The sequence below is a fragment of the Bemisia tabaci genome, chromosome 7 (assembly GCF_918797505.1).
Source record: "Bemisia tabaci chromosome 7, PGI_BMITA_v3".
Taxonomy (NCBI): domain Eukaryota; kingdom Metazoa; phylum Arthropoda; class Insecta; order Hemiptera; family Aleyrodidae; genus Bemisia; species Bemisia tabaci.
Genome location: NC_092799.1, coordinates 26,513,057 through 26,525,342, shown reverse-complemented (window position 1 = coordinate 26,525,342; position 12,286 = coordinate 26,513,057). Strand labels below are relative to the sequence as shown.

The 12,286-nt window shown below is 40.1% G+C and overlaps 1 protein-coding gene across 4 annotated transcripts in view; it reads right to left on the bottom strand.

Annotated features, from left to right (window-relative positions):
- The window catches only part of LOC109034001 (breast cancer anti-estrogen resistance protein 3 homolog), a 186,479-nt gene that overhangs the window by 107,129 nt on the left and 67,064 nt on the right, over positions 1-12,286 (bottom strand). For all 4 annotated transcript variants that reach the window (XM_072302716.1, XM_072302714.1, XM_019046889.2 and 1 more), the window contains one exon: positions 2,909-3,057. In XM_072302716.1, coding sequence (XP_072158817.1) covers positions 2,909-3,004 — 96 coding nt within the window. In that variant the 5' untranslated portion in view covers positions 3,005-3,057. The remainder of the gene's footprint in view (positions 1-2,908; positions 3,058-12,286) is intronic.

The window sequence follows — 12,286 nt, the reverse complement described above, 5'->3', positions numbered from 1 at the left end:
CTAAAATGTGGAAAAGCGTGAATCCTTGCCATATTACGAAGTTTCGTGTTGGTTTAGTTTCATTTGAGGTTCAAAGAGAGGATTATCCTCTCGTTATAATGATAACGGGCGGATTGGTACACATTAGGATTTTAGGGTGGTTCGTCTGCATTCAAACCAGGCATTGCAACACCAATACCCTCCATTGCAAGGGAAGAACTTACAGAAATTGCCAATGCGCTCACTATGATTTTTGAATCATATTGCATACAATTCACATCCTTTCAGCCGTTGCAATTAATTTGCAGTAGTCTCGTTCAGCGTGTCTTGCTTCGGATACGAAAGCGCATATAGACCATCCCAACGTCACTTCATGTCGCAATAAGCCTATACCATACTTTGTTGGGGCACCATTTCTTTTAGGATAATGGAAGCGACTGCACGTAAACGTGACAAACTGAAATCAGGAGGGTTGAATTTCCTTCAATCTCGCACGATGCAATTTAAGGGGCACGATCATTTTCTACCTGCTTTGGAGCAGGTACGCGTTTCACTCAGTTGTTCAAATCTATTGTTGGCCCCAGAATGCTTCCAGCACGCGTCAAGGAGGATTGAAGAAGCTCTGCTTGGAGAAACCCTGAAGAATGGTTCAAGTATAACTCCGGATTCTTGGCCCAAGAAGACGGCTCGTCACGGTAAATTACCCAAGAAGCAAATGTTACAAGGGAATGCTAATGACTCTATTTCCATTACTTTTACGACATAAGTATGAGACATAAAAGTTTTCACGGAGACTTCCGATCCGATTTAAAATCATGAAAAGTTTCCCCTCTAAAAAGCGCAAAGACAAGCATGAGCTTTATTGATTCAAAGCCCCTTGCCGGATGAAAACTTTACGTATTTTTCCATCTCTCGCCCCTTTGCATACATTTTATTGATTCAATGTATTTTCTCACGCACTCTCCACTTTAGTAGGCAAGGGGTGTTAGAGCCTTATTTTTAGCTTTTAAATTCGTGCGATGCTGTTTGAAAATTGTTGTACCATTTTTTTAAAGCCCTCAGTGCGGCGGTTGGCATATGTATAACACACATTAGCGCCTACAGGATTGCATGAATACTTCACGCATTGCGTCAAATACGGTGCGGTCAGTGTGAAACGCATAGCGCCTACAAAACTGTAGGAATACTTCAAGCATTGCGCCAAACACAGTGCGGTCAGCGCGGCACGGCGGCGGAAGTTAAAATTACGAAACCACATTTATGTTTGTTCTCTCATAATTTTTTCGTGCAGTTCTTATAAATGGAAGACCTTGACCACACAGAGATAGGTTTACGGAACTTAAGTTTCGCGCAAAGTGCCTTGAACTTTTGCTGGTGGCGTTGACAGGGCTTTCGCAAAAAATGTGTCCGACACGTCGAGTTAACGCGTCTTATGCACGTCCACTTCATGATTTTTATTGATTTTTCAAAACGAATGAGAGAGGGCGGCAAAATACAGGCGGCCCATGGGCGGCAAGTATGTAAATCCGGCCCTGAGTATCAATGGGCTCATAATAAGATGAAAAACAATGCTAATAAAATTAGAATTTTAGGGGAATTTATTTTCTTCTTTGGCCGCACATTTTGGTTGATTTTCATATTTCCAAGTTTGTTTTGTTTTTTGGTTCGATTCAGAATGACAGATTTTTGGGGTATCTTCACCTCTTTCAGCTATCTGGTCTGCAATTAGCATTCTTTTTCATCTGATTGTACATCTGTTATGAGCTTATCCTAGTTTTCTTTGTTTTCGTCGGCTAATAATACAGTAGCAAGCTAGGGAAACATGCGCAAAATACGTTAAGGTAAAAATTAAAGAGGCTTGGCAACTTCAGAGATAGCACATAAATGTTTATGTGGCTGCTGAGAGCTCTGTTTGACTCGGGGACTCCTGACAGACGCTCGGAAATTGGTTTTAGGAGGGTTGCCGGAAAATTCGCTTAACAGCGCAAGACCAAACCCAACCCAACTCATGAACAGCGCAAAGCAAACCCTTAAGGGATCATCGTCAGGGTGAGCGGGGAAACGCGCTGAGGTAAACGAATTTATTTCCTCTCCCTCATAATAAGTAGAGACGCACTAACTCTCTGGAGTGTTTCGACAGTATCACCCTTTTGCGATAATTTTTACCTCGTCCAATCATAAAAATGTGAGGAAGATCTCAGACATGTTCTGGTGCACTCTTTGATATTCCTATTACATATAAATAAGAAAACGAGGAAAGGACGAGGTAACAGTAGAGGTAAAATAAAAAAAAAGGAGAGGAAGAAAAAGAAGAAGAAGAAGAAGAAGAAGAAGAAGAAGAAGAAGAAGAAGAAGCATAAAAAATAAGAATATGAGCGAGAAGAGGACATATATGTAAGAAATAAGAGGAAAAGGACGAAGTTACTGTAGAAGTAAAATAATAAAAAAATAAGAGGAAGAAGAAGAAGAAGAAGAAAAAGAAGAAAAAGCATAAAAAATAACAATATGAGCAAGAAGAGGACGTATTTATAAGAATATGAGGAAAAGGACGAAGTTAAAGTAGAAGTAAAATAATAAAAGATAAGCAGAATAAGAAAAAGAAGCATGAAAAAATAAGAATATGAGCACGAAGAGAAAGATAAGGAAGATTTTGAACGATAAATACTAAGTTCAGTTTTTTTTAAATACAAGGCATGATCCTAAGATTCTTTTTTCATGGATGAAGCATTCTGATTGATGCCATTTTAGGGCTTTACATTAAGACCAGAGCACTAGTAAAACAGAGCTGTTTCCTGTATCCAGACGGAAATTTTGGCATTCAATACCATTTTTACCGTTTATAAATCTATGACCATTGACGGGAAAAACATTTTAGTTTAAAAGTATTGTGGATTTTTTAATCCCTGACACAAATCCAAGTACAGCTTACCTCAATTCCTTGATGCTTGTCAAACAACTTTTGATACTTTCCCAGTTCAAGGATGTTAAGCCACTGTGAGATCTCAAGATGAGGACTGGACGTCATTTTCCGCCGCGATAGCGAACTCAATGAAGGGAACCGGCAGCTCCATGCAATGCCTGTGAACATCAGATCAAACAACATTAAGTTTTGCATCTAAAAATGCTGCAGTTTTATAAGTAAACTCAATGGAAGTGTTTGCAAACACCATAAACAGGGCCGCGTTTACCTACTTGCCGCACAAGGGCCGCCTGTATTTTTCCGCCCCCATCTCATTCGTTTTGAAACATCAATAAAAACCGTCAAGTGAACGTGCCGGAGGAAGAGGGATGCGTAAGACGCGTTTACTCGTGTTGGATACATTTTTTGCGGAAGCCCTGTCAACAATACCGGCAAAAATTCACGGAATTTGGCGCGAAAGTTAAGTTCCGTAAACCTGTCTCTGTTTGGACAATGTCTTCCATATTATGAAAGAACAATCATAAATGTGGTTCGATAATTTTAACTTCCACCGCCGCGCCGTGCTGATCGCAACTCGTTTGGCGCAATGCGTGAAGTATTCCTACACTCTTGTAGGCGCTATGCCTTTCACGCCGCGCCGACCGCTGCTGAACGCACTGTGTTTAACGCAATGCGTGAAGTATTCATGCAGTCTTGTAGGCGCTATGCGTTACACGGCGACCGCTGCTGACCGCACTGTGTGACGCTCTGCGAGAAGTATTAATGCAGTCTTGTAGGCGCTAATATGTGTTACAAGCCGACCGCCGCGCCGAGGGCCTCTCCTTTTCATCTCAAGTCCTCGTCATCATTGCTCTCTGCGCCGCGCCGCTCCAGGCCAAATTGCGTGTTTGGTTTCTGTCTCAACTGGACTAATGAAAGGGCAGCCAACCTTCTGACACAACAATGTCATTGACAAAATTCAGATTCCAATTTCAGACCAAAACGGCCAAGAATGTTAATAAATGAGCGTTCTGACCAAATTGCGTGTTTGGTTTCTCTCAGAACTCGACTAATTAAAGGTGCTGTCTTTTGTATCACCGCAAAACGACAAAATTAGAAATTACGATACTCACAGAAAATGCAAGATTTTGTCGCCTTTTTCCGTTTGCAATTTATTTTTGTATCTATATTTAAAAAAAAAATTGCAAAATTTGCCGCCCCCAAAATTAGTTGCCATGGGCCGCGGCCCATGTGGCCACCTCCTTAATCCGGCCCTGGCCATAACAAAAAACAATTTTAAAGAGAACTAGGGAGTCTGTCCCCTGGCCGCTACAGGCGCTACACGGCCCAACCCCCAGGGCGCTGCGCGCCCCCAAAGGCCGCTTCGCAACCAGCAAAATCGTCGAAATCGCCCGTCAGCGATTAATGAGCAAATAATATTAATTGCAGAACATGACGATGTTTCAAAGGAAAATTTCTCGCCAAGCACTATGTTCTTAATGATTTTCTTCTTACTCTGAATTTTGACCTCTTTTTTGAAATTCGAGTCGACAAGGCTTACAGTGTATAACTAAATCCATGACTAAACAAAAGGTTTTCTGAAAGTAAAGACCCACTCTATTAAAACTCTGATCTTTGAACTCCCCTTCCTCACTCCTGCCCATCGACCGTCTTACTCCCCTTCCTCAACCCGTCCATCAAGCGTCTTAAAAATTATTTTATTAGAATAGAGAGGATTTACCGTAAAATTACCAGAAATTGAGAATTTACCATCGAAAACATGGGCGGGTCTATTTTCCCGCAATTTTAAATCGCTAAAAACACCGCAGTCATTCACAAGATCGATCAGCAGCAGCAGCGGAGAGAAATTTCTCAAAAGAGCCTTCAAGAAGATGCGCAACTGCTGACTACGACTCTGCTGAGCTATGGAAGAATGTCGTATGAGCAGTTGAATGTTGCCAAATTTCTGCTTTGAAAATATTTATTTTTGAAGAAAGTTATGAATATTTTTCCTTGAAATTTTATAGACTTTTTAGATCAAACTACGAACGAAATCCTGTGAAAAATCGGAGGAGAAACATTCACAGATTTTCCTGAAAATTCGTGATTTGTTGAAAGAAGTTTGGCAACGCTCGATGGCTCATACGGCGTTCTTCCTTAGCACGGCAGAACTGAAATATGAGGAGAGCGCCAGGACGTTATGAGAACGCGTAAACGATGGGAATGTTCGTGGAATGTAAAGTGTGTCAGTGCATCTATCTAATAAGTAAATACGATCATATGTATGGGATAGGAAAAATAAACACCGCCGAGATAGTGTTGGGAACACGAATGAATTCTGCCGTCTTGAAAGATTTATTTTTCCTCCGAAAACTACTGGTTTGTTTTTTCAACTCATGAGTTGATGGAGTGGTCCGCCGCGTGGCTAACGAACACTAATTACAGGACACAACAGAATATTAATGAAGCGCTTTCTTGTGTACACTTTGAATGCAAATATGGGAAGGGAATATAAAATTTAGAAGTAAACATAAATTCAAAATTGAAAGTTGAATACGAGAGTTTCTCAAAACGGGAACCGTGGTACAGACGCGGACTCTATAAAATCGAAGAAGAGAGAGGAAGGATCCCTAATTTTGTGCGAAAAAATTACGGTATGCCACCCTCCTTATGCTTTCTTTAACCCTATGCTTTTTTTTCTTGCACCCAGAAAATGAAGGGGGGAGAGGGGTGGTGGTGGCTCTTTTTTATGCCCGCTGCATTCGTCTATGACGGGGAGGGTAAGAGAATAGCATATAGTAAAGGGGATAGGGACAAAAGAAGTTTTGCGAATACCCAATTCTGTAATGCTAACCCTTTCGTCATAAATTGCAGTTAGAAGAAAATCAAATCGTAAATGCGTTACGTAAAATAACGCTTTTTCTCGAAGTTTTTTCGTAAGAAGTAACCCTCGTTTAATTCATTTTTTCCCATTTAAATGTTTCAGAAGTTTTGCGAATATCCAATGCAGCAATGCCAACCCTTTCGTCATAAATTGCAGTAAGAGGAAAAATAAATCGTAGAGGCGTTACCTACGTAAAATAACGCTTTCTCTCGAAGCTTTATTTCATAAAAAGTAACCTACATTTCACGCATTTTTTTCCCGTTTAAATGTTTCAGAGGGATTTGAAAGTTTTTGCATGATGCCTCTGTTACTCATTTCTCGCGTTTCTTATTTGTAGGCAAGCACAACCCGAAATATTTACACTGTGCTTGGAGGAAAATTAAGTCGTCCAGAAAGGATAAATTAGCATTGATTGATCTATTTCTTTCATTTCGGATACTTAGTATATACATATTCAGGGCATAATAGACAAAGGAACTCGCGTTGCAAGAAAATGCGCCTGATAAAAAGTCAAGATAACAATGTAAAAAGCACAGGGCACTCACGGTAACTGAGGTTAAATACATTACACCCACTCACCACCTGCCTGCCTCACCGACAGTTTTTTATTACCTTCGCCGCTGAAAGAAGTGTAAAATAGTTGTGACTTAGGATTAAGCCTGTTATCTTTCTGAAAATAACATTTTATCTCAGAGAATCATCCATTATGCGTGGTGGATTTTTCCCTTCTTTTTTTATAGTGTACATCTCCTAATCGAGGATCCCTAACCAAGGTTTTACGCTAATGCGCTCTATATAAGTGCAGCCACTCGCCCCCTCAAATTTATTTATTTATTTTTGTCCATATTCCTCTTCTCTTAGCTTGTTTTGTCTCGCTCATCAGATGTAGTTAATCCGCGGACTAGGGCGGAAATAGAGGTCACCTACTTGCCACAGATCGTTATATTCAGGGATTTTTGATACATGTATGCTTCGTCAAAAAAAAGGTCCAGTTGTGATGAGGACTTTCTTCCTCGAAAACAGCAATTAAATTGCGGGTCAAGAAATTTCATTTCCGATAAAGCTATAAGGTGAACATGTATAATACAATTTCAGACCCAAGCAAGAGTTTTAGAAGAGGAAGAATGATAAATATTTGTCACGTAGATTTTGGTGCCATTTTTTGAACAAATTAAAATTTTTGTCGATTTTAAGTCCTATAAACAAGTTCATTCGGGCATTCGTTTTATTATTCTTTGATTTCGAGAAAATGAGAAACGCCTGATGCTGCTAAGGCGACGTTATTCCGGAGATTGAGTTTAGTTTACATTAATTGTCTTAAAAGCCAATTAAAGCAATCAAAACTCATCGAGAACAGCACATTTCACTGAAAGACAAGGGGATTGCTGTTTTTGGCAAACATATTGAACTAAAGTTCTTAGAAGTAAGGGACATAACTTTTCAATCAATTTAAATATGATTTCAAAAATGAACTTCACGGTTCCTAGCCAATGTTTCCAGACTGTTACAGAATACGTAATGTGAGAATAAATAACATTTGTTAATTAAAGTGTTTCGCCAAAAAAGAAGAGAGTAAGCATGGTTCGCAAGGGTCTCTCCCGATTTTTTTAATAATTTTTACCTTCGAAAAACAGGTTCAAATCGTATTTTAAGCTTCTATTCAAACAAACATCGCCAAAGTCAACTAGTCAAGATGGCAACCGAAAATATCCGTCCCACTAAACTGCCGTGATAGCGAAGAGAACAGTACCTAAGTGTCAAATTTTCGAATTCGAGTTTCCATAAAAATTCGTTAAACTCTTTTAGATGAAATCACTGAAATTGCTAAAACAGCGAAATTCATCCAAATAGTATCAAAACGAAACATATGAGAAAGCCGTAAGTGCGCAAAAAATGACGTAGTTTTAGGCAAAACAGCAGTAAGTGAAATTATTCCTCCAGAGAGCCACTGTAAACAGTGCTCTCAAGTAAAATGCCGCCCTCTTCTGCGAATTTCCAACTTGAAAGTGTGTTTGTTGTATGTCCAAAACGCAACCACGGAAGCATGCAGAAGATAGCCCTTACGGCTATCTTGCCAAACAATAACCTAGCATGAAAATGAAAAATACCCTTTTTATGTAATTGAAATAATATAAGTAGATTTTTTATGATCCAAACGATTTCTAGGAGTTTTCTGGACGATTGGTGGCAATTTGACAAAGAACGGAGGCTTCTTTCAATAAAATTTCCCGATTAGAAGCTTCTGAGCTCGTTTTCTCAAAACTTCATTTTTGCACTTACTGCTTTCTTCGCTATCACGGCAGTATAGATATAGATTCCTTCCCCGTGAACTGTCACATCTGACAACAGCGTCTAAATGGGAAGTGGCGAACTTGGAACGAATTGTTGGAAATGAGCCGAACAGGACCGAAGGCAACCTCGAGGGTAATATAATTTACCTCGGAGTAGGAAAGTCGCATTATCCTCCTTGTCTTCGCCTTAATCAGCTTTCGCCCTGTAACGTGCTTTACTCTTCACGGTTTGAGCGATAACGCTGTTAGTGCAACTTTGGCCACCATCTTTGTTTTCTTTACGTTTACGCGCGTATGCTCGCGGAAATCCCATTACCTTGAGCGAGGAGGAGCGTTATGATGTAGTGTGCGAATCGTGACTGCGTCCCTGCGCCACCTTCGGCGAGACGTTACCTCAAACGACTTTATCAAACTGCGGAAAGTTGGATCCTCCGTGTATGCGTCGCGTCGTCGTAACCCTCTAATCTGAGTTCATGGACGTGGCCCGTATTGCCGTGCTAGGGAAAAACGCCGTATGAGCCTTCAGGAGTTGCCATATCTCCTTTCATAAATCACGAATTTTCGGGAAAACTTGTAAACGATTTTCCTCCAATTTTTCAGATAATTTTGTTCGCAATTTCACCTAAATTTCCCGAAAATTTCAAGGAAAATATCCATAACTTTCTTCAAAAATAAATATTTTATCGAAGGAAATTTGGTAACTCTCGAATGTTCATACGGCGTTCTTCCTTAGATCGGCAGCAGCAATACACGCTATTGGTCGTTACACCACCGTAGAGATACTCCGTTTATAACCAGAGACAATATCGATCGCCAAAGAGCGAAACTAGAGTACCTACTCCTCAGGGAGATTATACGGACATGTCGAAATATAGAGCTCTTTGGACCCAATAAAGTTGCCAACCTTATAACAAAAAAAAAGTCAACGCCAATCTCTAGTTTCCAATATCAAACCAAGATGGCCAAGAATTTAATTAATAAGCTTTTTTTTCGCAAAAATGAGTAAGAGGGATCGTAACGATTGTAGTATTAAATCATACTGGATAATTGGAATTCTAAAGTTGGCAACCCTTTTGGGCGTTTAAAGCTCCATGACCTACCTCAAAATTACTGACATATCTGCAGTCTCTCTATGTAGATACTCTGAGCGAATCCACGTATTTCCGTTGCGGTGTTTTAAAATTTCTACCTCATTTTTCATTTTTTTAGAAAAGAATAATAATAATATTTTTAGAATATTCTGCTCATAAAATGAACAAAATCAAGGGATTTTCATGAAATTATGTAGATTAGTTTTTCGAAGAAAAAATTAAGTATAGCAGAAAGTCTGAAACGTCACAAATGGAGGTTTATGGTCTCGTACTTTGGCCATCGAATAGCCCTAAGAATTCGCACTGCCATCTTCCTTTAATGTGAAAGATATTTCCGGAAGTTAGCGCTCAAATCTTTGCTATGCACAAAAGCTGTAAAATCTTCGCTTCAGAGTATCGAGCGGAAATTCAATGAAATTCTTCGCGACATAATTATTGCATGAAAGAGACAGACGAGTGGGTGAAAGCATTGAATAATGACAGACTGGGGCAGACATCGCCTTTGGTGAGTTGATAATTAAAGCCCGCCTATTCACATCGGTTTTTAATTTTGGCTGCAATCAAGGGCCCATTCAGTAGTCGCGATCTCTCGTGCGAGTCAAGGAATGACTGACCACCCACGAGAAGTGACACGCTAGGAAAAAACGCCGTATGAGAATTCATACTCGTACATTTCCACATGTCATCAAATAATTTTATGTTTTAAAGTTTTAAATACTCCTCCTTGAAGTTTCCAGACACCTTCACCTCAGATCGCATGCACTGCGAATGAAATTCGCTGAAAAATTGGAAGAAAAATATTTACGAGTTTTTACAAACTGATTGCGGTAGACGCACTCATACGACAGTATGTTAGATTTTGCCTTCCTGAATGGACGTAACTAGTGTTGCTCCAAACAGCATATCTCTTAGAGGGAAAGTGCTCGAATGAGCTTTTCCCTCTGTATTCAGATTTTCAGCTTTATGCTGAATTTTTTAACGCACGTTGGCAAAAAAATCTAACATATTTACGAGTTTCTAAACAAATTCACCTTTCATCGCACAAAATTTGGCAACGTATGAGGGCTTTTATGGCGTTTTTCCTTAGCTCGGAAAAGTATGCACACAGTGTCACGCCCTTCCTTTCCCGAGAGAGCGAATTTTTCCATTCGCGCGGGTGAACTTTTCATTTTATGGAATGGATGTCTGGGTCTTTACTCACACTCAAATTGGGTCTCTTAGCGTAGTTCTTTATTTTACACGTAGACTTTCTCATAAATGTATACAGAAGAATTTTCTTTAAGATGAGTTTTTGCGGCAATCTAGAGATTTGCATACAACCCCGGCCGGATTAAGTGTGGCGCTCAAGGAGCGGCTATACTCGGTGTCATCTTTTCAATGGTGTCCGAAGGAAAAAAGGAGAGGAGAGATAATTAAAGGGTAAATATTAGTATAGAATGTATTGAAGAGCATAAATAGAAATTATATGGAAACGTGGATATTCTGCTGCGTGGTCTGATGAGACCAAAAAAAACGGCTAAGGGGCTCAAAATTGACCAACACGGGATTTTCATGAGGGAGGGGAGGCAGTCAAAGTATCTAAAATTGTCGTATTTCTGCCAAACGGAACTATGTGCAATATGACGTGAGCCCTGTTATGCATAAATTATTATGGGTCTCAAGGATCATGTCTAAATGCAAATAGTTCCGTTTAGCAGAAATACGTCCGAATAAAGTTTGACGTCCTTGTTGGTGGCTCCTTATATTATTATTGATGGCTGCATATCGTGGGTCCTAGGTACAGAGCCAGGATCCCACCGACTAAGGCCGTAGCATATATTCAGACGTTTCCTTGAGGCCGATCGGCCACTGATTGTCGGACTAGTTTCTAATTATAATGAAATATTCTCAGTTGTAAGGTCAACACGACGGTGTAGTGTTATTGTGGGTCGAAATCAGAAGCTGGAACGGTCGAAAGGCGCAACCAGACGGAGTCACCTTCGGGCAAATCATGGGAGTCGAGTGCATTTCAGCTGCGAGGAAGGAGTTACGGGTGCGTCGGCGTGGAGATGACAATAATTGCCGGCTTAAACTTTCAATTTAGACGGATACCTAATTTTATGACGGCTGTTACGCGCGAGACGCGGGGCTGAAGGGGCGCGCTACGCTGCCCCGGGTTCTGTCAAGGTGATAAGTGGTCGAGGTGGGCAGCAGGTCAAACGCTAACAAAATTGCGGCTCTTGAGATGCCGACCGAATCTGAAGCTGCTACACGCTAGTTGCCGCGTTCCGCGATCATTGTTTTACGATTTTTTCCCCATCATTTTTTTAATATTATTCTATTTCCTATTACAATGCATCCCGATATATCAATATTTATGCTGATTTTCGTCGTTTCATCCCGATTTCTTGGAATTTATATTTCCCGGGATTTTCTAATGAGGTTTTTTGATTCGCTCATCAAATGACCAATGAGGAAGCAAATTGACACAGACGTACACACAAAAACTGTTTTACATTTTTTTAATCTGGTAAAATTCTATTTTTTCATTCCTTTTTTCATTTAAATGAGTTCAAAATGCCTGAGGAGGTGGTTGTGTGATTACACCCATATTAGCAAGTATTACATGCTGAGTTTTGGAATTTATGATGTTGAGCCCAAATATCGATGGCTCAATCATTGAAATATATCATTTTAATGGTACACCTAAACCTCAAGGTTACTCATTTCGAAGAGAAAAGTCAATATCAAAATACCGTTGCTTTCAATCTCTTCACAATTGAAGATAAAGGACTTACGTGTTAGTGCTCTCACGTTCAGAATACTTTCTCTCGACCATGAATTTTTGACAGGAGTTGATAAATAGTTAAATTCAAAGCGATTCCCAATTTATTTTCTCTCAAATGCAACTCGGCGCGGTTCTGTCAAACTTAGCCCAATTCGATCTGCTATGGACGCGAGGACTTGTCAATGTCAGCGCCTTGATGCAACTATTAGTGCTCGATGGATGTCCGTATTGCATACACAAAAAGCTGAAGGCGTTTTGACATGCTGCACACAAACAGCAGAAGTCTTTGCCTACGGACAATGGATACGCGTCGATGCCAACGCCTTGATGCAACTATTCGTGCTCGATGGATGTCCGTATTGCATATACAAAAAA